Source organism: Neovison vison, chromosome 4 (genome assembly GCF_020171115.1).
Source record: "Neovison vison isolate M4711 chromosome 4, ASM_NN_V1, whole genome shotgun sequence".
NCBI lineage: Eukaryota > Metazoa > Chordata > Mammalia > Carnivora > Mustelidae > Neogale > Neogale vison.
The window spans coordinates 123,937,003-123,963,259 of record NC_058094.1 but is presented as its reverse complement, the minus strand read 5'-3'; the positions used below and the strand labels follow the sequence as shown (position 1 = coordinate 123,963,259).

The 26,257-nt window shown below is 41.5% G+C and overlaps 1 protein-coding gene across 1 annotated transcript in view; it reads left to right on the top strand.

Moving 5' to 3' along the window:
• The window catches only part of VPS41 (VPS41 subunit of HOPS complex), a 179,112-nt gene that overhangs the window by 125,188 nt on the left and 27,667 nt on the right, over nt 1-26,257 (top strand). Inside the window, exons 12-21 of the mRNA XM_044245645.1 lie at nt 3,110-3,239; nt 4,668-4,783; nt 6,453-6,509; nt 9,539-9,600; nt 11,191-11,272; nt 15,541-15,633; nt 20,864-20,991; nt 22,356-22,500; nt 24,385-24,426; nt 24,571-24,621. Of these exons, the coding sequence (XP_044101580.1) occupies nt 3,110-3,239; nt 4,668-4,783; nt 6,453-6,509; nt 9,539-9,600; nt 11,191-11,272; nt 15,541-15,633; nt 20,864-20,991; nt 22,356-22,500; nt 24,385-24,426; nt 24,571-24,621 (906 nt within the window). The remainder of the gene's footprint in view (nt 1-3,109; nt 3,240-4,667; nt 4,784-6,452; nt 6,510-9,538; nt 9,601-11,190; nt 11,273-15,540; nt 15,634-20,863; nt 20,992-22,355; nt 22,501-24,384; nt 24,427-24,570; nt 24,622-26,257) is intronic.

Sequence of the window (26,257 nt, the reverse complement as noted above, 5' to 3'; positions counted from 1 at the left end):
TGCTTTGAAATGGTTGTGGCAGCGTCTTAATCATCAATGCAAATGAGAGTATGAAATGCATGGCCAATAGAAAGCAGCAGAGAACCCAAATTTTGTTAATTTTGTGACTTTGGAGGAAAACCTGTATTTGTGATCTAGTGGAGGGCATGCCCAGTGGAGACACTCGGTCTTCCTTTGAAGCCTGGGTGGGCCCCATTCCCAGCTTGTCTTCAGTGTTAGAGTCCAGGGGTTCTACCAGGAAGGGGGACGCTAGGGATGGCTTCAAGGCATAAACAAGGAGAGCTCATTGTAAAGGATTTTCTCTTCGGTGCTGTATATAAAAGAAATTACAAATTGATTGTCTAGCCCTTTAAAGTAAGTAGGACTCTCCTTGTCTGTATCCTCTCCTTTTTTCCCCCCTTTTCAATTGGCTAGGAATAAAATGGGGGGGAACCTTGGGAGCCCCGGTTTTGAGGTGGTACCTGCTCTTGAGCATTTCTGTGAGCAAGCACTTGTATGAGAAGTCATCGCTATAGTAACCCGAGGCTCTGGGCGCCCATGTTGCTAGGCAATGGGATGCTGGAGACTTAAGTGAATACTCAGAGCGACTAAAATCAATAGGGCTGGCTTCTAGCCCTGTTGCAGGACATCACTTTATTATTTTATTTATTTTTTTGAAGATAAAGAAAAGCAGTGGCTCCCAAGGGACTAAATATAGTGCTTTCTGATGAGGGAGGTGGGGCAGATTGAGAATGTGATTGAAAGACATAGGAAAGCAGCTGTAAAATGAAAAAGGGAAAGCCTCATAAACAACCGAGCAAAAAAAGAAAGGAAGCAGGGAAACCTTTGTTGATAAAAGGGAGTATTACAAAGGAGTAAAGACCAAAGAAAGGCCAACCTCTTAGAGCAAATTAGAAAATGAAATTGGAAAGAGAAGAAGAAGGCATTTTTTTCAGAGGGAGAAGTATGAGAGACTCAGAGAGGACTCACAAGTGTGTGTGCCAGTGCATGTAGCTATTTTATATGACACGAGAGTACACCTTCGATCCTTAAACTCAGAGTAAACTGATAAAATTATGACAAAAGGAGTAAAGCAAGCGTGGGGCTTGTGTCCCTCCCCTTTTTTCTCTTTTTTTCATATGGGAAAGACAGTGGAACTGCAACATTAAACAAAACTTGCCTTTATATCCTGCATATCCTCCCCCAGAATGTTCTCCCTTACACCTGTCACATCATGAGTGTGTCCTCACCTTGCCATCATGATGACACTCTGCTGATTTTTATGAACCTTATTCTGCCTCTCTCTGTGCAACTCTGTATTCCCCATCATTGTCATTTATTGTGGTTGGGAACTATTTCATCTGGATTTAGTAAGCTCTCCCCTATGATATGTTTCTCTTTCATCCACTAATAAAGCATATATGTATCCAGAGTCATGCTAAGCATTGGAGATGAGAGACCCAACAAGACCAAATTCTCACCCTGGGAAGTTAATAAGCGGGGCTGCTTGACCATTAAGCAAAAGGTTATAAAGTAACAAGATGAATCACATCACCAATAGTTTCCTTATGCCTCTCAGGGAGCTGTTTCTGTGACCAAGCAAGGCCCTTTATTTTATTATTTGCTTCAAATGTTTTTTCTATTCTTGCTATTCTAATTTTGTTATTTTTTGTCATTGTTAGAGTTCATTTTTTAAATATTCAAGTCTTTACATTTTTTTCTCATTGTTTCAAAATTGAGATAATTCTCATTTTTCCAGATGTGAAAAATTATGCTGTATATTTGCTATTTTTTTTCCCCTCTACTAGTTTCCCTCCACTAGCTCTTTTATAGTTGCTGTTTTATTTTTGGAGGGTTTTAAAATGTATGAGACACAAAGCTAATGCAGTTGCTTCTCAGTTAACCTAACAAAATGGACCAGAGTATTCTGTGAGGCTTACAATGTTCCTAGGGGAACTTGGGGAGTTGGGGAGGCCCCGACTTGTCTCACGCTGTTCCCTTCATCTGGGTTTTCTGCGGTGGTGTCACACGGCTACAGGTCTTACTGCTTTGGAAAATGCTCAACTGTGTGTTTTTTGCCTGCGTGCTGAATGCTCAGAAAGCTCAAACTTTCCAAGTAAAACAAACTTGACTTCAAGATTCACTGTAAGTCCCACTTTTTCAACAAGTTGCTGTCTCACCATTTACTTATGTGATTTTGACCTTAGTAGAGTTTTTGATCCCCATTTCCTTCTTCTGTGATATTCGGAGCAGTCAGTCATTTAAGACCCCATCACCTTCTAGGTTAATGCATCTCATCACCTTCTAGGTTAGTGGAACTGCATCAGTCTAAAAAACTCTCCTTCCCTCTTCTTTCTTCTTTTTTTTTTTTTCAATTTTATTTATTTATTTGACAGAGAGAGAGAGAGATCACAAGTAGGCAGAGAGGCAGGCGGTGGGGTGGGGGCAGGCAGGCTCCCTGCCAAGCAGAGCCCCTGTGGAGCTCAATCCAGGACCTGGAGACCATGACCTAAGCCGAAGGCAGAGGCTTCACCCACTGAGCTACCCAGGTGCCCCCCACTTCTTTCTTGACCTACAACTGCACTGTTCAAAAGTGTGGTCCCTAACCTTATGTGGCTATCTAAATTTTAATTAATGAAAATGAAATAAAATGAAAAACTCCATTTTTTCCAGTGACTCCTGCCCTTGGCACACACCCCCGCCCTGGGCCTGTGCTCTTGGTGACCATTGCCTTCTTAGCGTGTTCTGTTTTCGACCTAGTTCTCCGTCTCTGTGGCTTTTCAGCATCATCAGTAAGCTTACCAGTAGTGGCAGTGTTTTGGCAGTTGGTAATATTTTCTCACATTGGTGAGGAAGAGACATAAGCTGATTGGGGAAGTGTGTGGTGGCTGTGCCCTTGGAGATGAGTGACGGACGGCTGTAGGGGCACAGTAGCTTCTGTCCTGTTGACGTCACACAGAAGGTCAGGAAGTAACATGATGTGATGAGGCTGTTGGTGCAGGTGGATAGAGGGGCTCACATCTGCTGAAATTATGAAGTCCTGTGCATTTAATCATGACTGACTGGAATGAATTTGTACAGTTTCTAGAAACATATTGAAAACAGACCCTTCCCTCTCTTTTCCCCCCAGGAAAGAGAATACTGTGCCAGGCCGAGACTGGATATCATCCAACCGCTCTCTGAGACCTGTGAAGAGATCTCTTCTGATGCTCTGACTGTGAGAGGCTTTCAGGAGAACGAGTGTAGAGATTATCATTTAGGTGAGAGACCAAGGCTCTGGCTCATGCTATTTCTTATACTTGTGGGTTTTTTCCCTTTCATGTGATTAACACAACCAGTAATTTAAATTGAGGTGCTGTAAGGGTCATAGAGACTACCTGGGCAGACCTCTCATGTTGAACATGAGGGCACGAGGCCCAGACATACTGCAGAGTGTGTCTGAGCTAGCACAGTAGGTGGGAGGGGTAGGCTTGGGGCCAGGACTAAGGGTGAGTAGGCTCCATGGTCTTTGTTCTTTGTTGTCATGTCATAATTAGTGTAACACTTACATTGACGTCAGGCAGCATGGTTCTGTGGTTGCCATATGACTCCCAACCTCATATATCTGGAAAGTGTGCTGTGGGTTGGCCAAGAAGTCATCTTTCTGTTTGTGACCAAATGCGCAGAGCCTGGAAGAGGGCCTGACAACTACTAGATGTTCGCCGAGTATTTGCAGAGTGGATGAATGCATACACTGGTCAACTGCTCAGAAATAAAGACCGAACCACTGCTCTTTGGTCATTCTGGAGCCTCTGTGCTCAATTGTCCTCCTATCCTTTAAAAATACATTGATGAAAGTAGAACAGCCTAAGATTTTTTTTTTTTTTAAGAAATTCTTTCCTGCTTCAAAAACAATTGACATGTTTTCAGAATGTTTTCAGTTCTCATTTTGGCCAAAGGAAACAAAGAAATAGTCTATACAGTTGGAGCCTTCTTATATGTGGCCCCTAGTCAGTTGAGAAGCGTGAGAGTCTATTCCAAACTTGGCAAAAAGGAAATGTGACTCAAACTAGAAGTGTCTGAGCTAGGTATTGTGCTCAGAGAAAACTCTGCTGCACCCTTAGAAACCCTTCAGAACAGGTTGTATAATTGAATTCTGCAGGAAACCCTCACAATCGGCATTCTGCACAACATGCCGAAATGATAGATTATGTCCTCAGGGCTTGGGGCATCTGTCATTTATGCTGTAGATGGCCTTGACCTTGATGAGCAGGAGACATTTATCGCCAACTGTAGGGTGTAATTGTTCTGTTAAAATAGAACAGTGCTGTAAATGGCCATAAATTAAGTTTATATACAGAAGATGAATTCTGATACACCATAGACCTGGAGAATTTTGATCACTATCTTTCAGTCAAGGTCACAATGTTAATGTGTTAAACACAGAATTATAAACTACCTTACTTTTTTGAAGTTTTTTTGTATTCCTTCCTTCCCTCCCTTCTTTTTTCTTTCAAATAATTTTACATGTAAATGTTTTTTAAAGTACTTGCACCTTCAAACAGAGTTTGAGCAAACACACTTGCTCCAAAGGTAGACAAGTTTTCTGTTCCCTCTGGAGTTGGGTTACCCAACCAAGTCTCTGAAACTACAGCCACGGTTTCTACTGCTGAGTCGCCCACACTGTGTCTTTCTTCCCTCACCTCTAGAGTACTCTGAAGGGGAATCGCTCTTTTACATCGTGAGTCCAAGAGATGTTGTAGTGGCCAAGGAACGAGACCAAGATGACCACATCGACTGGCTCCTTGAAAAGAAGAAATATGAGGTAGTTTTGATCTTCCTTTCTTTAAAGCATTGACACATCTGTAACAGGGAGAGGACAAAAGGTTTCTGTAATAAATCTTTTGTGTAAGTGAATTAGAATGCCCCAAGCTAAAAATATGTAAGAGACTAATAACTTTCCAGTACTCTTTTCAGAAATTAGGGGGGAAAGGATTACAAGGAGGTTAACTGGCTTCACTGTTCAGTGGAGGAGGAGGAGGTGGTAGTAGAGGGAACAGGGTGGGTTCGATCCAGCCTATGCAAGTGTTTGTTTTGTGGCTTTTCGAGGAAAATAAAATGGAGCTAGTATTTCAGAATTGTCTCCTATATTTTAGTGGTACTGTTTATTTGTGCTTATTTCATATGAAAAGTCAAGCTATTAATTTACTGTTCACTGAGGATGGTTTGAACACTTTGCAGACAGAATGATGTGGTCCACTTCACTGAGTCTTGAATCAGACTGATATGAGCAGAAAACTGTCCCATGATGAGTTTCTCTTTTTCAAAAGCAGAAACCTTTCTGACTTTAAAAGCTGAAAGGCAAATATTATGTTGGTTTGGTTAGAGAAATTCTCTGGTTGGGCTTCTATGCTAATTAGCTAAAAACAAACAAAAACTTTGTTTTTGTAATCAAAATCCACTGTATGTTGCTTTTAAGTTTGTGACCACCTGAAAGGATTTGGGGGGAAAATGTTTTTCATGGATAAACTAGAGTCCAGAATTGACACAAAAAGTTTCTATTTCAGTTATTACTGTATTGCTTCAGATCCAGTAGTTCCCTAAATAATGTTATGTGATTTTTAAAGATTTTCTTTCCTGGGTGGCTCAGTCGGTTAAGCATCTGCCTTCAGCTCAGGTCATGATCCCAGGGTCTTGGGATTGAGTCCTCTGCTGGACTTCCTGCTCAGCGGGAGGTCTGCTTCTCCCACTGTTCCTGCCCCCTGCTTGTCATCTCTTTATCTCTCTCAAATAAAAAATGAAATCTTTTAAAAAGATTTTAGGAAGGAAGAGAGAAAGAGGACAAGCCAACTCTGCACTGAGCCCCAATGCCTGGCTTGACCCGGAGATCACGATCTGAGCTAAAACCAAGAGTCAGATGCTTAACTGACTGAGCCACCCAGGCACCCCAATAATTTTATGCTTTGACGTTTGTGTTATAGTAATAATAATGAACTTTCCAAAATAAAAGTAAAATCAAGGATTTTCAAAATCTTAATTGCAGATACACCTAAATGTATCCATATGGTTTATTTTTTTGCATTTCATAAAGGATAAGTGCCACTTTGTCGATGTATGTCATGCAGATTTAGAATGACAGATGAATTTTTTTTCTTGTTTGAATCGAGGAGATTGTGTCGTATTTTGATTTGTGCCTGAAATGTGATTCCAATATCCTAATGTGGAAATGCATTCAAATGGAAATAAGAGAAGTCTTCATTTTGGTTGACTGCTTTTGTTCGAGTATGAATGCGGTAGGGTTCATTCAACCATAACATTAAAAATGCCCGTGCTTGAAGCAAAAGCCACAGGGAAATGGGGCTTTATTTATGTAGTCCAGAACTTTAAAACATAATAAATATAGTGTTTATAACCTCAATATCTTTCTTTCCCACTCTCTCTCATTTTCCCTCCCTTCTTTTCTGACTCTTTTTATCATGCTTCTATAAATATAGGAAGCTTTGATGGCAGCTGAAATCAGCCAGAAGAACATTAAAAGACATAAGATTCTAGTAAGTATGTAATTTTATTATTTGAAGCATAACTTTACCTTTCAATAAGTTATAATGAGACTGAAAGTAATTTGAAAAGAACAGATTTTTCCTATGTTTTTGAGACTTTATTTCAGACTAATTCTCCAACCTGCAAGGTCAAAATATTTCAGTTTATTGAATCTGTTTCTGCTTGTAAACAAGAGACTTGAACACCAGGTAGGAGGCAATTTTAGGTAATTTGGAACCTGAATTTGTGAAATGCACTTTAAATACAAAGCTTTCCAGTTATGTGTGGGGAAGTTTCTTTAAATCATAGGTAAAACCACATTATCACAAAATTTATCAAGAGTAGTTTCATAAAACCAGATTGCTTCAGTGTCTCCGTAATAAGAGTCATTTGTGTTATAGAGACTAATCTAGGACCTTAGATATGTTTTCATTACATTTTGGACTCTGGAAAAGTTTAGTGACCAAAAGCACATTTCTTTACTAACTGTGACAGTGGATGGGCATACAGAAAACCGGAGAGAGTGTGAAGGGTCCTTAGAGATCGGTGAGTCCAAGACCCTTATTTCTAGATGAAAACTGCATTTATGGCTATTTGGGGTTGTGGCAAAATTCCTCACTTTAAACTTCCCTAAAACTCCACATAAAATGTCTAGAGAGTAAACAGCAAAATAACTCAGGAACCCAAATAACTCCCTGCCCCCCCCATTCAAAAGTGTGGAGATTAAACAAAGATTATCTAGAAATGGAACAGAAGGTATTCTGCCCAATAGAATAGTATATGGGATAGTGCAGAGAAGTGAAACCTCTTGTCCTGCTTGGTTATGTGGGGGGGCAGTTGCAGAGTGTATATATGGGTAGCAAGAGCCAGATTCTGAAGGGCCATGTGTAAGTGGGAGCTTGGCTCCATCTTGAGATCCCGTACAAGAGAGTTTATGCTTTCAGTGCCTCATTAGATCTGCTTGTTAGAAAGATTCTCCAATGGAGAAAGAGGCTAGAGGCAGCTAAAATAGGAATCAACAGAACAGCTTCCTTCTTAGTAGAGAAGTGGTAGGATGAGACCTACAGAGTCAGTAGGAATGGGGAGGTGAAGACAGGCAAAGGATACATTCAGCTGGACTCTGCCTGATACGGTGACTGGCTTCTCATGCACAGGAGAGAAATCTAGGCTGACGCCCAGTCTTTAGTGGTTGACGCCCAGTTTTTGGGAATGGTGGTTGGTGTTGCCATTCCCTAAGAGAGGGAGACTATGTGAGGGGGAACAGGCTGGGAGGAGGGAGTGTGGGAGGATTAATACTGGTTTTAACACATTGGATTTGGGCCATCTCTGGGACATCCTAGTGGAGCTCAGGGAAGAGATCTGGACCCAGAGATTTGTCAGCAAACAGGCGTCAGTGGAAGGCATGAGTTTGAAGCAGTCTACACGGGGTGAGTATCTAGCCTCAGAAAACAGAACTTGAATGGAACCATTGGGACTGCCAATATTCAAAGGAGAAGTGCCCAAAATAGTTTGGAATGGCCAGAGGAAGGTTTTCGTGGGAGCTGGGAGAGCAGGTCAAAGGTAAGACAGGCTCAGCCAGTCGGTGGTACGCTGGGTGTGGCAAAATGAAAGTGAGGAGTGAATTTTCTCTGTATTACTCCTTCTCAATGTGCTGGAAGGAGGGAAAAGTGAGGAGGAGATGATGAAGTAGAGTTGCATGTTGGCTGTGAAGTGGAAGGGAGTGCAGACTGTGGCTGGGGCCGGGCCATCACAAAAAGGTCATTGGTGATGGCGGATATTTTGTGTGGGAGAGACACTGAACAGCTTACGCTAAGGAGAAGAGAGAAAATAGGATTGAGGTTAAAGGAGGACAGAGAAAGAGGATGAGTGGCACAGTAAGCTGCACAGTAGGGTAAGGGCCTGGCATGAGGAGAAATGGGCTCTGCAAAGGACACATTCTCTTCTCTGACCCTGGACAGAAAGACTCCATAGTGCTGTGATTACGGTCTGTTTGCAGAAAAATAAACTTAGGCACCTTTTTTTTTTTTTTTTAACTCTTTAGTTTCTACAGATTTGAAATAGGATTTCCCATATAGTCATTATTGGGGTAAAATTTAATAAAGGAGGAACTATTAGTATTTTCCCACAGCCTTGACACGGCCCCGTCCTATATATTAGTTATGCGTGGCCTTTTTTTTTTTTTTCCTTCCTAGCACAGCTTAATTTCATACCATACAGGCAGAGACAGAAATGGGCTGCTGCCATTTCTGCCATCTGGGAAGAAATTCCACAACACCTTTTTTTGTACGTAAACTAGAACTTAAAATCCAAGTTTTGTTATATAATAAGTTTAAGCTTCTTATGAAAATGCTTTTAGTCAGAAATAATATTTCACAAGAGTCCTGGGGGGAGATCAAGCAAGAGCTCTCACGTCTTTGGTGACTCAGGCCACCTCAAATCCTTTCAGAATGGAGATGGTGTAAGAAAATGAATTTTACTCAGAAGCCAGCCCAAGCTGCAATCCCGTTTTCCTCATCTGTAAACTCATGGGTGTGAATCACGTGTTTTGTACATCATTTTCACATTAATGTTAACCTTAAGATTCAGTATTTCCCTTTAATATAATTGTTCTGTTGTCATGTATTTCTTACAGCATTTCTTTGGACGTGATACAGAGGAAACCAGTAGCTCACGTCTTACAGATGAAAGCATGAAAAACCACTTTATATCCAGTGACAGCATGAAATTGTTGAATCATGTTTCTAATATTACAGATTTCTTCTGTAGAAAATCTCCTAATCGGGGGCAAGTTAGGAGCCTTTACCATAGAAACGTTATTTTTGTGTGAATTCTAAAATTTGTGAAAATATAACTACAAGTGCATTTAAATCTGCTTAGGAAGGAAATGAGCATAATTACATATAGCACCCTAGGGTGTATAAAACAGGTTCTAGTCCGTAGTGCCAGTAAGACCCTGATGTCATGGGCTGCTCAGGAAATGAGGCTCAACTTTGCAGTTGTTCTGGTTAATTATGAAATTCCTTCATTTAATTTTCCCTAGGATATTGGCTTGGCATACATAAACCACCTGGTGGAGAAAGGAGAGTATGACATAGCAGCACGGTAATAACTGATATTTTCACAGTTATTTGTTACTATAAATAGAATTGAGAAATAAATTTTAACACGAAAATAAGCCATTCTCTGAGGTAACCTTTTTTTGGGGGGGGGTCGTTCTTGCAGGGGTAATTTTTGCGTATTGGTGGCTATAACCACAGAATGGATTTGTGAGTTAACCACCTACTGCCTCATTTTCACCAAACAAGAGAATTTCTATTTTTTTAGAAGATTTTATTTATTTATTTGACAGAGAGAACGATCACAAGTAGGCAGAGAGGCAGACAGAGAGAGAAGAGGAAGCAGGCTCCCCACCGAGCAGAGAGCCTGATGCGGGGCTCAATCCCAGGACCCTGAGATCATGACCTGAGCCGAAGGCAGAGGCTTTAACCCACTGAACCACCCAGGCGCCCCAAACAAGAGAATTTAATGATGTCAAAAGTCACGAAGAGTCGGAGAGGTTACCCTTTTTGTAAGCTAACAAGTTAGCACATGGGTCCTGGCATAAGACATGAGACTCCTGGGTCAGAGATACAGGCCTAACTCAGCAGTGGTAGTAGCCGGCATATTGGCATTTGTGCCAGATCCCACAGCTCCAGTTCCCACAGCACGACATACAGGGCCAGCCAGGTGACATTGCACAGACCATCGCTCGTATTACAGGAAAGGAACTCCGAGCTTAGGATCTCTGACTCCTTTAAATGGACAGTGATCGTGCCTGCCTTCAGAGGAACCTGATATATTTATTACACTGAACACTAAACAGTCCTGCCCTTTGCTCTGGAGGGAAACATCATCTGTGCGTCTCATTTCCATTGCTGTTCTACAAGCATCCTCGAGAAGGCAGTCAGTGCCACTGCTTGTAATTCAGGGAGAGTTGTCTCCCAGCAAGAGGGTGGCAATTCAGTGGAAGTGACCAGATTTCAGGCTTCAGGTCTGCAGGGGTCTGTGGTAGACAAGACTGTAAATGTTACGTAGTGGCCATGTGGGTTGTGTGAGTGGCTCCCCTTGGAGCTTCATGGTGCTCCCTTCTAGTACCTTAGGACAGCCTGGGAACATAGCCTTCAGGCTGACCTCTTGTTTCCTGAGATTTAGGGAGACCTGTTTCTTCGATGTGTAAATTAAGTTTTTATTCATTTTTAAGTATTTCTCCAGATTATATACTGTGATAGGATTGTAAATTTCTGAAGTCTGATTTTGTAGTCCATTATTTAAAGTTCTTTAAGAAGTGATTTAAATTGGTACTTTGGGATATGATGATATTTCTTCAAGGTGAGAAAGGTCCCAAAACCAGCAGGGCTCATCCGGATAAGTAGGAAACTCAGAACAGGATAATCATTGGGAAAACCCCTAACCATCATCTTCAGAAAGGGGTTCGTCTTTATTTATAAGTGTTTTGTAATAATTTTTATTATTTCTGTCCACCTTGTATGTGCAATCAATTGGTTATCTAGTAATACCTTTATGTGCATTGGCACCTGAGATAGAAATTTGTCAAAGCTCTGGGACGAGAGATTTATCGAAACCAATAGAGGAAATGTCTACTTACTTTTTTTTTTTTTTTTTTCTTTCACCCTGGGATGTTTTTACTGCCAGCAAATGCCAGAAAATTCTTGGGAAAAATGCAGCACTCTGGGAATATGAAGTTTATAAATTTAAAGAAATTGGACAGCTTAAGGTAAGCACAGCCTTATTTTTAACTCTGAATTTATGTATGTAGTATATTGAGATTGAGATGGAAATAAAATTAAGACACTAGTAATCAGTTCTTTCCTGGGAAGCAAGTGTTAACTAGGAAGGAAAACCAGAATATAGATCTGTTTTATAGTTTATGTGTGTAAAATGTATACACATCCTCTTATATTCCACCAATTCTGTGTTTAGATAACGTTTTTATGGATTTTTTTTTTTAAAGGAATTAATGAGGGAGAGAAAGAGCAGGGGAACGGGCAGAGGGAAAGAATCTCAAGCAGACTCGGGCTCAGAGCCCGATGCAGGGCTTGATTCCACAACCCACAAGCTACCCAGGTGCCCCTGAAGTTTTTTGTTCTTTTTAATGAATATGGAAAACAGGTATAGTCTCATTCTGCAGGTTATAAAATGAGGCTTTTTTAGAATGCACTGAAGAATTAATGCATTTTTCAAATAATATTTTATTTGCTGAAAGGCAAATGGAAAAGTTTGACCATGTAGCAATAACAAATAATTTGATACTTCATGTTTTTACCTTTTTTTTTTCTTTTTCAAGTTCCCCATTAATTTATAGTTGGTTAACATACTGTGTAATAGTAGTTCAGGTGTTAGATTTAGTGCTCCGTCACTTGCATACAACACCCAGTACTCATCACAGGTGCCTCCTTAATACCTGTCACCTATTTAATCCCTCCCCTACCCATCTCCCCTCCGGTAACCCTCAGTTTGTTTTGTATAGTTAAGAGTCTGTTTTCCGATTTGCCTTTTTCTTTCCCCCCTCATGTTCATCTGTTTTGTTCCTTAAATTGAGTGAAATCATAGGTGTTTGACTTACTCTGACTTACTTTGCTTAGCATAATACTTTCTAGCTCTGTCCACATCATTGCAAATGGCACAATTTCATTCTTTTTTATGGATGGGAAATACTCCCTTGTATATATGTATATACCTATCTTCTTGATCCATTCATTAGGGCTCTTTCCATAATTTGGCTATTGTTGATAAGGTTGCTATAAACATCACAGTGCATGTATCCTTCTGAATCGTTTTTTTTTATTTATTTTTTATTTATTTTCAGCATAACAGTATTCATTATTTTTGCACCACACCCAGTGCTCCATGCAATCCATGCCCTCTCTAATACCCACCACCTGGTTCCCCCAACCTCCCACCCCCCCCCCACCAAATCGGTATTTTTGTATTCTTTGGGTAAATACCTAGTCGTGCAATTGCTGGATCATAGGGTAGTTCTATTTTTAACTTCTTGAGGACCCTCTGTACTGTTTTCCAGTACAGGCTGTACCAGTATGTGTTTCCCACCAGCAGTGTAAGAAGGTTCCTCTTTCTCCACATTCTCACAAACACCTGTTGTTTCCTGTGGTGTTAATTTTAGCCATTCTTACTGGTGTGAGGTGGTATCTCATTGTGGTTCTGATTTATGTTTCCCTGATGATGATTGATGTTGAGCATCTTTTCATGTCTGTTGGCCATTTGTACGTCTTCTATAGAAAAATGTCTCTTCGTGTCTTCTGCCCATTTTTTAACTGGTTTATTTGTGTTTTGAGTGTTCAGTTTTATAAATTCTTTTTTTTATATAAATTCTTTGTATATATTAGATACTGCCCTTTCCAAGACATGTCATTTGCAAATATCTTCTCCCATTCCAAAGGTTGCCTCTTAGTTTCGTTGATTATGTCCTTCAAAGGAAGCAATTTACCTTTCAACTTAATGCATGACCTTCAAAGTAAACAATAAAGTATTCCTATGTTTGTTTAAAACATTTAAATTTTTTTCTTTTTTTTTAAATTTTATTATGTTACATTAGTCATCGTATGGTAGGTACATCATTAGTTTTTTATAATGTTCCATGATTCATTATTGCATATAACAGCCAGTGTTCCATGCAATATTTATGAGCCTTTGCAGTATTCTCTTGAAATTATGAATATGTTTTTAAAAATTCCCAGTTATAGGGTACCTAGATGGCTCAGTCGGTTAAGTTTCTGCCTTCAGCTCAGGTCATGATCTCAAGGTCCTGGGATCAAGCCCCACATCAGGCTCCCTGGGGAATCTGCTTCTCACTCTCCCTCCTCCCCACTTGTGAATGCTCTCTCACTCACTTTCTCAAATAAATAGGTAAATAACATCTTTTTTTTTTAAATATTTTTATTTATTTTTCAGAGAGAGAGAGAGTGAGCACAGGCAGACAGAATGGCAGGCAGAGGCAGAAGCAGGCTCCCTGCTGAGCAAGGAGCCCGAGTGGGACTCGATCCCAGGACGCCGGGACCATGACCCTAGCCGAAGGCAGCTGCTTAACCAACTGAGCCACCCAGGCGTCCCGTAAATAACATCTTTTTTAAAAAAAACTTTCCCAGTTAGGTTGCCTGCGCTATGAATAGTGCACTTGCCCCAGGGAATCTTCTCATCTTATTTGTTTGGCTGCTCCTGGAGGATCTTACCCAGTCCTGTGACCATGTTTAGCCTGATGGCTTTATGACCCAGACCTTTTTATTAAATTCAGTATCTGTGCTGGAAGTGTGTGATGGCTCTTTTTCCTTGTAGGAACTACTGATAGCGATCACTCAAATCATTGTCAATCCATTTCTTTCCCGATTCCAGTCTGTAACTGTGACCTCATGGTGTACCTATTCCCCCATGCTTAAGAGCTCACAGCCACTGCCCACATGAGAACATCTGATTCACGTCCTCATGATGTTTTGTCTTTGGTTCTCATCAGTCCTTCCTTGTCCATACCAGGCCTCTCCTTCCCTGGGGGACCGTGGCCTCAACTCTTGTCTATGCTGTTGCAGGGGCCTTTTGACAGATCAGTGAACAACCCTACCCTAGAGTTAGCTGCTTGAAAAATCAATCTGCTATTCTCACTTCCCTTCTTCTCAAAGTATAAAATCCAAATAGTTTTCATTGCCCTGCCTCACTTTTCTCCCCTTCTGAGGACCGCTCTCCCACATCTCGGGGCCACTCTGATCTCCGTGAATACACAGTGCACATCCATGGCTCCATGCCCTTCCTCATGTTATTCCTTCTGCCAGGATGCCCTGCTCTCTCTGTCTTTGCCTGATAGACTCCTGGCATTTGTCATTTCTGCCTCAGGATACAAAATGGGCCCCTGCTCATCGCAGCCCCTGGTTAACACCTTGCTTATGTAACACTTAGTAGCCAGTGTTCCGGTTGGCTGTTTAGATGTCTGCATAGTGTTCCCCTGAGGCTCTGAGCCCCCTAGTTCTGCGTCCCCAGAACAAAATGTAGCAATTGGTACATATAACCTGCCAAGTCATTCTATAGTGTTCGTGAATTCAACACTTAACATGCACTGAAACAGCTAATGAATGCAAGGTGTGTATTTTCCCTTAATTTCAAACTACGATTATGAGTTTTTAAAGAATGATATATTCCATTTTAAGGGAAAAATATATGAATAGATGAACTGTAACTCCTTGACTCCTTAAGGTAGCTTTTATCTCTGTGACATTCTCCCTCCTATATAGATTTTCTTTAATTCCTCTGGAAGAACAGAGAGAGAAAGTTTAACTTAACTGAGGCAGTTGTTTTATTCCTCGTTCATACATATGTACACCTCATATATACTTTTGAAAATATAGTAATGTGTCATAAGAAGGTAGAGTTGATTTGAATTTTTCTTTTTATAATAATTTTCCTAAACACTCTGGTGCCTTACATTTTAAAAGTAGAAATATGCAAATGGCCTCCTACTTATAGTAGTTCAGCTTATGATTTTTCAACTTTAGAGGGGTGGAAAGGCGTTACACATTCAGTAGAAACCGCACATTGAACTTGGATCTTTCCCGGGGGGAATGACACCCGGGATGATCCTCTTTCGGGATGCCGGGCTGGGTTTCGAGCCGCACACTCAACACCAATTTCTACCCCCATGGCCATTCTCTTTTTCATTTTCAGTACAATATTCAGTAACCTAAATGAGATACTCAACACTTGATTCTAAAATAGGCCAGGTGTTAGAGGACTTTGCCCAACTGTAGGCTCACATACGTGGTGTGAGCGTATATAAGGTAGGCTCAGCTAAGCTGTGGAATTCAGTAGGGGGGCTGTTTCAGTGCATTTCTGACTTAAAATATTTTCAATTTCTATGGGTCTGTCAGAATGTAACCCTATAGTAGGTTGAGGAAGTTCTGTACTTCATATTTTCTGCATAATTGGAGTCTGGTTTTGTTTTGCTCCTTCTGAAATGACCTCTTTTTCCTTCTTCTTCCTTAGGCTATTAGTCCGTACTTGCCAAGAGGAGATCCAGTTCTGAAACCACTCATCTATGAAATGATCTTACATGAATTTTTGGAAAGTGATTATGAGGTATGGCCTTCTGACGTAGTCATATTTACTTGCTCTAGATGGGAAAATGGTAAGAAATCAAGAAAAATAGTACAATGGATCAGGCGGTTGAGAGGGAGCAGATTTGCAGGTTGTGGGAGATGGAGGAAACTGAGGTGATGCGCTCATGACAGCTCATGTCTCTGTGGACATGGAAACCTCTCATCCATGCACATTTTGGAGAATTCTTAATTTGTTTATAGTTTGGCTCCTTGAGAAAACTGAAGAAAAAGGACAAGTGCTGTGTGGTGATTTTGTACATAGAAGAGCAGCTGCTGTTGCTGCTTAAAGCCTGAGAGTCAGATCTCAGTTTGCCTGAGGAGGACTGGGGTGGCAGAAATGGGGAGGGTGCTTGGACGGGATCTGTTTGCTTATCGATGAGGGAGAAAGGCAGTAGTTAACATCGTTCGTCTGCTGTGTGCTCCCCACTCTCGTGCGCATGTTACGATTTTGTACTCCTGACAACACTATAAGTGGTAAGATCCAATTTTATAGATAAGGAAACTAAAGATAAATTAAATAATTTGTTCATAGGCGTACATTTAAAAAATAGGCCTGCCTGGTGTGAATTTAAATTTGGTGTTCGTATGCACCCAAAATGGATTATAATTTTTAAAGTTGGTTGATTTAAGATGAATTTATTCAGAAAATACCGGTGTGGTATCTACTATATTGTAGCACGTGGTAGGCACCAGGTGTGCAGGTGTGAACAAAATGACACGTGTTCTGCAGTAGCTCATGGCCCAAGTCACATGCAAGCGTGTAAACCGCTGCTTCTCAACAGGGGCTGAGTATGCCCTCCGGGGACATTGGGTAAGTGTCTAGAGACATTTTTGGGTTGTCATGACTAGGTAATTTGTGCTACTGACCCCAATCTAATGGACGGAGGTGAATTTTAGATTGAAAGATCTACAAGGGTCCTTTATGATAATGATCCATACCTGGATACCTCGGATGATTGGTCAGTCATCGTCAGCCAGTTGTTCCTGGATGTGGATGATTCAGGCAGCCTAAAGCACATGTGGTCTGTAGAGTTCCTGTGTTCTTATCATAGGAAGGGATCAAGTGCTTCAGGATGAATTAAACTTGAACAAATTACTTCCTTAATAATTGTGCATACTGGGACGCCTGGGTGGCTCAGTTGGTTAAGCAGCTGCCTTCGGCTCAGGTCATGATCCCAGCGTCCTGGGATCGAGTCCCACATCGGGCTTCTTGCTCGGCAGGGAGCCTGCTTCTCCCTCTGCCTCTGCTGCCACTCTCTCTGCCTGTGCTCACTTGCTCGTGCTCACTCTCTCCCTCTCTCTCTCTGGCAAATAAATAAATAAAATCTTTAAAAAAAATAATAATTGTGCATACTAATGAAAACAGCATTTTCTCATTTTCTCTTATTACTGTGTATTGTAATCCAATCTGCTCTAACAGCAGGGATTTCTTTCTTTCTAGAGTAGATGTACGTCTTCTAGAAGAGCTATGGTAATAGTTTCTGTTGTTGGTGTTGGGTACCAGCTGATGGAGGCTAGCGGCATGCTTCCTATTCCTTTCCTAGTCAGTTCAGTTCAACATAGCTTTATTTTAGAACGTACCATGGCCTAGAACTGGGTGAGTACTCAGTTAGACCCAAGAGAAAGTTAAAAAACACAGTCTTGTCTTCAGTAGATTTATAGGCTGAGAGGAGAGATGATATTGATAAGCTTTAAGCAACTAGAACATAAGTGACAAGGGCAAAGTGATTGTTCTGTAAAAGATCTGATGAGAGGCCGTTATTGGCCATAGTTATTGGAAAAGGTTTCTTCAGTGAATAAAGACTTGTAATGGACTTCTCCTATGTCTTTCCATTCTGTTCTGAGTACATAGAGTGGCTCTCATAACTATTCTGTCTTTGTACATCTTCCCAAAAGAAAGAGAATTATGAGTGTTCTGTGAAAATGATGGGGAAAAGTATGGATTTTATTGCAAAATACTGAAGCTTGGTATACTTGTCCTCTTTTTAAAGTAATACAATTTAACCATGAAAAATCAATTCTATTTTTTTATGATTCTATTATAATTCTTTCACATGATTCAACTCTTTTTCCAGAAATTATCTTAGATTCTGTATCATTAAAGTTATCCTGTTGATTCATGTCTGGAAGACTGTTGACAGAGACAGAAAGGACTATGCATGACTTAAGCTCAGTGCTTATAAATACTTTTTCCTGAATGTTTCAGTATGTTTGCCTGGTCAGTACTGTTAAGAAAGGTATAAGTACCATGAAACAAGATGGGATAGGGAGGGAGACAAACCATAAGTGACTCTTAATCTCATGAAACAAACTGTGGGTTGCTGGGGGGAGGGGGGTTGGGAGAAGGGGGGTAGGGTTATGGACATTGGGGAGGGTATGTGCTTTGTGGTAAATTGGAAGGGGAGATGAACCATGAGAGACTATGGACTCTGAAAAACAATCTGAGGGGTTTGAAGTGGTGGGGGGGTGGGAGGTTGGGGTACCAGGTGGTGGGTATTATAGAGGGCACAGCTTGCATGGAGCACTGGGTGTGGTGAAAAAATAATGAATACTGTTTTTCTGAAAATAAATAAATTGGGGAAAAAAAAAAAAAAAAAAAAAGAAAGGTATAAGTAACTTGTTGCCATAAGCTCTTACAAATAGTTTCGCTTCCATCTTCCTTAGTTTCATGTTTAATTTTTAATTAAATTGTCACATAATTGACTGGGGAGCACTGTTCTGTAGCGATAATTTTGATCACATATCATCTGTCCTACTAAACAGCACTAGAAAAACAGCTATACTTCTGTAGAATATTGCCTTCTCAGTTTTCTTTTCTTCCTAAAAAGATATGAAGTGACAGTATTTACTTGGAGGTAATGATGCTTCCTGACTTGTTGGTGTGGGGCTTCTACTGAAATGCATACAGCTTTGTCTTTTTTTTTTTTTTTTAAGATTTTATTTATTTATTTGACAGAGAGAGATCACAAGTAGGCAAAGAGGCAGGCAGAGAGAGAGAGAGAGAGAGAGGAGGAAGCAGGCTCCCTGCTAAGCAGAGAGCCCGATGCGGGACTCGATCCCAGGGTCCTGAGATCATGACCTGAGCCGAAGGCAGCAGCTCAACCCACTGAGCCACCCAGGCGCCCCAGCTTTGTCTTTTTATTTACAACCTAGCAGAAATTATTTTATAGGTACCATGCACTAACTGATCATAGCCCCAGAGCTCCACAGAGAGTTAAACTTTGTTTCCTATTATTAATGATAGAAACATAAGCATATTAAAAGTGGGCCAATTGCCATGGCATTTCATTCAGTGAATACCTTTAACCTTGTACTTAACTATGATGGGCGCTGAGATATTCTCTGACTTCACCTGCTCAATCATAACAGCTCCCTGATAAACTGCATCCTCTGAAGAATAATCAGGGCCACGGGGCTGATGGCATCAGTATTCCTCAGCACATTAATTCAAGGGCATATGGAGCCAACTTAGTGGAGAAAAACCTGATGTGGGATGTGGTGTTTATGTCAGTTGACGTTGGAGACATCATGTTTTTGTTACACGGCATGACCGGTTGTTTTGTCTTTTTTTTTTTTTTTTTTTTAAGACTTTTTTCATTTATTTGACAGAGACACAGTGAGAGAGGGAACACAAGCAGAGGGCGTGGGGAGAGGGAGAGAAGCAGGCTCCCCACCAAGCATGAAGCCCAATGCAGGGCTCGATCCCGGGACCCTGGGATCATGACCTGAGCCAAAGGCAGATGCTTAATGACCAAGCCACCCAGGTGCCCCATTTTGTCTTATTTTGTATTAGGAGTCGGCCGTACTGCCAGGCTGTCGCATGAATTAGGGAAAACAGAAATCTGAGCCAAGCCTCCTTCTTCCATACAGTATGATTCCTGGTCTCAGGGCCACTGAGAGCTGCCAGTGTTTGGATGGGAATCTTCTCAGACATTTTTATCTTATACATTCCTGAGTCTTAAAATAGAACCCCGATCCAAAGTGTCGTTTTGGCTCAAAGAACATTTTAATGTTCTGATTCAGTGGTTTTATAAAATACATCATTTTTACCTGGTGACGCCCCTCCCCACATTTCTCACATGAAACTGCAACCATGCACTTATGTGGGAAGGTTGCAGTTTGAATGGAAAATGTGTTGCCTATTGTTCTGGTCTCTTGCCATCCTTCCCAGGGCTACTTGGGTAGGACTTTAATAGAGACTGTATCCTGATTCTTTGTGATTTCCTTTTTACCAAACCTTGGTACTTTACAGAAGCACATTCCACCATACCAGTTTCATTTCTAAGTGTCACTTAAGTAAATTCATAGTAGTTTATTAAAGCATTAGTTGAGACACTTAATATGAATAATACAATTTTTTTCGATAACATGAAGATTTTTACTTCTTTTTGCTGTCTTGATTACATCTAAGGTTTTTCTTCTACCAGCTGCCAAGGATTAGTAAGTAAACTGCTCTACCATACTCTGAGTTACAAAACACAAGCTGTAATGTCAGGAATCAGGACCCTGGCCAAAAATCAACAGGAGGAAAGAAACAGGATCCAATTGAAGGATCTAGAGTTTTCTATCAGAATGGCAAAATTTGAGATCCAACTAGGGGATAAGACTTGAGCCAAAGTCTCAAATCCTCCAAACAAAACTAGGTTCAGAGGCAAGAATGGAAAGAGGTCCAAAAAGAAGAAAGAGGACTAAGGTGGTAACTTGTTGAAGGTGGGGACTCCAGTGACTCCAATGACTGTGGAAACCAGCCATTGTGTAGAGTTTTGCACATGGGAGGACAGACATGAAGGGCACAGAAGTTCGGTGGGGGTGGCGGGGGAAGCGACCAACTTGGACAGTATCTTCAGGATATTCGGGGTATCATCTGAATGTTCTAGTTAGTCCGGACTGAGGTTACAGCAAGTGAAAGCCAAAGTCTGTGTGTGCAGTGTTGTTTTATGGAAGAACTAGGGGGGCCTTACTTACAGGTACGTTTCATCAAATAGGTAAGAGCACCACCCATTTCCAGGAACGGTAACTGGAGAGTTGTGTGCAGTGATTCTTGGCTTTCCTTGCCACCCCCAAACCCAGAGTCTGAAAATCGGTGATAGGTTCATGCCAGAGTTTTAATCATAAAATTATTTTGTCTGTTTACATTAGTATTTTTATACATTGTTTAAACTGTTCGGATCATTTAATCTATTTTGGGAATGTTCTCTTGTTCTGTTTAGGGTTTTGCCACTCTGATCCGAGAATGGCCTGGAGATCTGTACAACAATTCAGTAATCGTCCAAGCAGTTCGGGATCACCTAAAGAAAGATAGTCAGAATAGGACCTTACTCAAAACCCTGGCAGAATTGTGAGTAGAATTTAGTGCTGCTTTTTTCCAATTCAATCTACGTGAAGAGTTTTTCAGGGGAGTTTTTCAGGAAGACACAGAAGAGGGAAGCTTGTATACCATTTTCCTATATTCACCCTTACTAATGTCCTCTCATAAACCTCCAGTGAACAACTAGCAGGTGAGGAAAATGTGCAAGACTAAAGTTGTGGTGCAGTGTGGTTCCCACAGGAGAGGAACCCTAGTCAGCAGCACTATATAGGGCAGGGAGGGAAGAGTGCTGGGGCTCAGACTACGCAAGGAAATCGACTTCCCAGGGAGGCTCTGGATTCTGTCATTCTTGGGTCTGCATGTCACATAATGTCTCAAACCTGATCATTCTTGAGGTGTATACATTCCTTATGGGATGATTTCAAGGCTCAAAGGAGAGGTCATAATTAAAAACTAATTAAGCACTATGCCTGGCACTAAGTCGGAGCTCAGAAAATGAAGCTTAGTTAATATTTTTCATATTTATTGGGCACTTTTGGTGACCCAGGCTTTCTCCTGTAGGCCTGGGATTCAGAGATAGATAAGATACACTCATGTCCTGGAAGAGCTTTGGTCTAGTAAAAAGAGAAGCACACCGCAGGTAAGCTCGGGAAGGTGGTTCCTGCTTCAGATCCTCGCTGGCACTCCCATCACCTCACACCACCTGTCCCCCATCTTCTTACAGCTTTTGCCAAGACCACGAGAGGTGCACCAAAGTGGCCTAGAGTTCAGGGCTGTTTGTCCCCCTCTGAGTTGAAACACTGACCATTTTCTTCTGGAAACCTAGATATTCCTTGGGCTCTGTAGTACTAACTGTACTGATAATTATTCATACTACTAATGGGGTCACAAAACAATTTGGTTTTCAGGAGCTGGCTTGGGAATTAATGTGAAAAACAGTGCTTCAGTGGAAAAACATGTCAGTTTTATAAACTCCCCTCACAAATAAGCTTTGGAGATATAACCCGTTTGGCAGCTGAACACTGCTTGTTAAAATTTTAACTGCATTTTTTATTACTAGAATAAGAATTTCCTTTTTTCTGGATCATAGTTTCTTTGTGTGGTATATGGGGTTCTATGAAGAAGTTTTGAGAATGTCTATAAAAGAACATTTTTATTACTTGAACATTGTCAATTTTCAGAAATTCAGGGGAGATGGGAAGCAAGGCTCTGAGAAAGAAGTACGTACTGGTCACATACAGTTAAGTCCCAAGGAATAGTCTTCCAAATAAAGTTGACTTGTCTATTTAAACAAATTTTTCAGTTTTTCATATTGCAAAACGAAGTGTATGTATATTTGTGTGTTTTATTAAAAGTGTTGATGAACTTTAATATAAAAAATTTTGTATTACCAGGTACACCTATGACAAAAACTATGGCAATGCTCTGGAAATATACCTAACATTAAGACACAAAGATGTTTTCCAGTTGATCCACAAGCATAATCTTTTCAGTTCTATCAAGGATAAAATTGTTTTATTAATGGACTTTGATTCTGAGGTAATGTGTTTCTTATTTTAATACCCTTTATTTTTACTGTTCCAAATTTTTAATATTTAGACATCTGTTCAGATGCTGGAGAAGTTAGTACACACAGAGCTCGGCTGGGTGCTGATCATGTTCGGAGCACTGACCTGTACTAGATGTTCTGAATCCTTCACTTGATATGGTTACTTTATAAAAGCAATCATAATTTGATATGGAACTTTGAAAGTATGTGTGTGTGTGTGTGTGTATGTGAAGTAATTTTTTTAGTGAAACAATTCACAAAATTCATAGAAACAAAGAAAATAGCCATACACTTTGGCTCATTCACCTCTCCTAATTGTATGTCTCAGGATTAAAATTTTAGGGAAATTTCTATTTTGATCCATTTATCGTGAGTTTATTCGTCGGCATTCACAAATTTACCACATGGCATCTCCACTGGTCTCAGCCATGTGGGATGTGTTATTTTATTTACAACAAATTCTAACAGTGGATTGCTTGACTAATGAGGGCACCCAGACTCCACAGCTCCCAGTAGCTCATAGATGTGCATGTGCGTGCATGTGTGTGTGCATGTATCCGTGCACTTTTAACAAGTAACAGTGATGGAAATAAAGAAGTTTTATGAACTTAGTTTATATGAACCTAATACTTCTCATTCAGAAAATTGAAAGATTAGTTAAAGAGTAGAACTTGAAGCCTCCAAAAGGATTGCTTGGATTTTCCTATTATATTTTATTACATTTAAGGGTATTCTGCACTATATTTTATATATATATATATATGCGCATACTGTATCTGTATTATGTGCTTTAGTCATCACACACTTAAACTTAATTTAAATAGGAGCTAAATCTACTTCTTTATTTCTGAAAGATGCTTTTAGCCCTTTTTTCATAGTGAATGATTTAAGTCCTTAGGGACTACTGATCTAAAAAGAATTAGTGCAGTTCTGAAGAAGTTCAGGTGCAGAGGTTCTGCTTCTCTGCAAAAGATGATTAAGAGGATGGAGTGCTTCTACAAAAATTAATTACTTTTCCCTACATCCATTTTCCCCTTATGCCTACCCGCTCTCCGTGCCATGTGTCTCAAGAGCCGAGTTTAGCTTACGTAGCTGTAGAAAAAATGAACGAGCTGAAACTGATTGCTGTTCAAGAGTATGAACCAAAGTTAGGGACTCGTAGTTTTCTAATTAGAAGATACCTTAAGGATGATCTCTTCTAAAATCCTCCTATTTTAGAGGGAAGAAAAAATGGAGTGGCTAACTAGGTGGTAGCAGAGTCAGGAACAGTACCTAGGTGTGAGGAGGACGGTCGGCCTGGTGGGCTGTCTTCCCACCGCCTCTCGCTACAGACACCATCTCCTTTGTGTTTCATGAATGTTCATGATAAATAAATGCCACAAGTCCGTAAGCTTTATATCATCGTAAAATGTCAGCTGTCTTGGTTTTTTTCCTGGTTCTCACCCTCTCCTCCTACGTCTGGGAAATCTGTAGGGGGATTCATTGAGGGTGCGGGTGGCAGGAAGCCAAGCTCATTTTTGTGGTCTGGGGACCACACGCTCCCCGTGACCAGTAAGAGTCCCAGGAGTGCTGTGGTGATCTATCCAACAACATGGAGGCTACAATATGTGTAGACAAGGTGTCTTGTGTTTGGGGAGTGGTAGCAGGATGCTGTTTTAGTGGTAGGCAAAGCATGGAGGTCTCAGACCGAGACCCATGTTAAAATGGATTCTTTTACTGAGCTCTCCCTTATGGGCTACTGCAAAGCGACGGGCCCCTTGTGTGTGGAAAGAGGCCATCCACCTGTAACTGTGACAGCACGTACAACGTGGCTGTGGATTCTCTTCTGACACAGCAGGTGTCAGTGACTGTGGCTTTTTTTTCTTTTTATTCAGAAAGCTGTCGACATGCTTTTGGACAACGAAGACAAAATTTCAGTGAGTGTCTTTTGTTTTTTATGTGTTTCTAGACGGGTGTCTGGGAACACCCAAGCCATAAAGGGGAGAGCCTTTGGTCTGATAATCTTGCAGCCATGTTCGTGTCCTCATAAATCAGTGGTTAAATATGTCTTTTCTCTCTAGATTAAAAAGGTAGTGGAAGAACTGGAAGACAGACCGGAGTTGCAGCACGTGGTGAGTGTGACCATCTTCATTAGCCCTTTTGACTGCGTCGGGGGCGAGCCGCCTTTCAGGACTGGTGTGGGGTACTAGGTGAGCTCGCTCAGGTCACTCCTCCGTGTGGAAGTTTGACCACAAACAGTAGTCCGTAATCAGTCAAATGTGGCAGAGCCTCTCACGCTGGCTAGGGACTAATTACAGACCAGGTACTTTAACTTGGACTTACCATGGAATTGTGGTTTAAGAAAAAAGAGTTGTCACATTCATGTTTGTGGCCCCAAACTGTGTCTAGGAGTAAGCACCTTGCATGTGTAGTCCACACTGAATACAATTGCACCATGAATTACAACCCCTCAGAAGGATCCAGGAGCAGAGCCTCATTCTTCTGTCCTCCCCCTCCCACTAGCGAATCCCACTCTCTCATTTGGTCTCGGTGGTAGTACTGTTAAGGCCTACTGCTCCAGACTGCCTTGGAAGGCTGCTTTGATTCCCTGTGTTGCTGGCACCGTGGGAGTAAAGCAAGAGCGCATGGTTTCTGTGTCCTACAAGAAGAGGCTGTAGGGAAAAATAGGTGGGTCCAGTAGGACTATGGGCCTCAAATTCAATGGGGGCTCTTATATGTTTGCCCACCTCTCTGCACCCCAAGAGGAGAATCAAGGGGTAGAGTTTAACTTCAGAAGTCAGTTTGACACCAGAAGCTTCTGAAGACCCCAGGATAGGAATGGAAGTTCCTTTGTTCTGCTTTGTTTTGGTCAGCGGTTGTGCAGATTGTGCCTCGAGATTGGGTGTCTCAAGATGGTGAGGTTAGCCAAGTGGGGGACCATTCTTTTTTTTTTTTTTAAAGATTTTATTTGTTTATTTGATAGACAGAGACCACAAGTAGAGAGGCAGGCAGAGAGAAAGAGAGGGAAGCAGGCTCCCTGCTGAGCAGAGAGCCCGACGCGGTACTCATCCCAGGACCCTGGGATCACGACCCGAGCCAAAGGCAGCGGCTTAACCCACTGAGCCACCCAGGCGGCGGGGCACCATTCTGCTGGTCCCCTCTGGACTTGTTGCTGAAGCGGTGACTTCCGGCCCATGGAAGGCGTGAGCAGGATCATAGCAGCAGGCGTCTGTGCGCCGGTGTCACCTGTGCAGTGCTGAAACTGAGAGCCCCCACTCAGACGGGTCATCTTCCCTGTAGGGCAGCAGAATGTCTATGAAACTTGGCCTTGGCAGTTGGGACAGAGCCTCCCAAGCCTGTGTGCCCGTCTAGGAAACAGCAGTGCGTGTACAGCTCACACGCTGACCCTGGTCCGAGTACCATGGAGGGCTGACCCCTTCGGCCCCTCTTGGCCTTGGAGACATGACCAGTTGACCAAAGGAGCCTTTTCTCTGTGTGCATATGGCCTAGTTAGACTTGTTTAGTGACCGTTCACGACAGTGGCTGGCAGACTGCAGCTAACCTACATACAGTCCCAGCATTAAGGACAGACTGCTGCTCGGTCCCTCACTCAAGGTGTGAATGTACTTTGATTGCTGCAGTCTGGGCTTTCCGCCTCTCATGGGTGATGGGTGTTTATTTATAGTTAGCAGTAACTACTCTTTGGACATCGATTTCTAACTTGCATCATATATTGATAGACTTAATCTTGCCTCTGAGTAGAAAGCA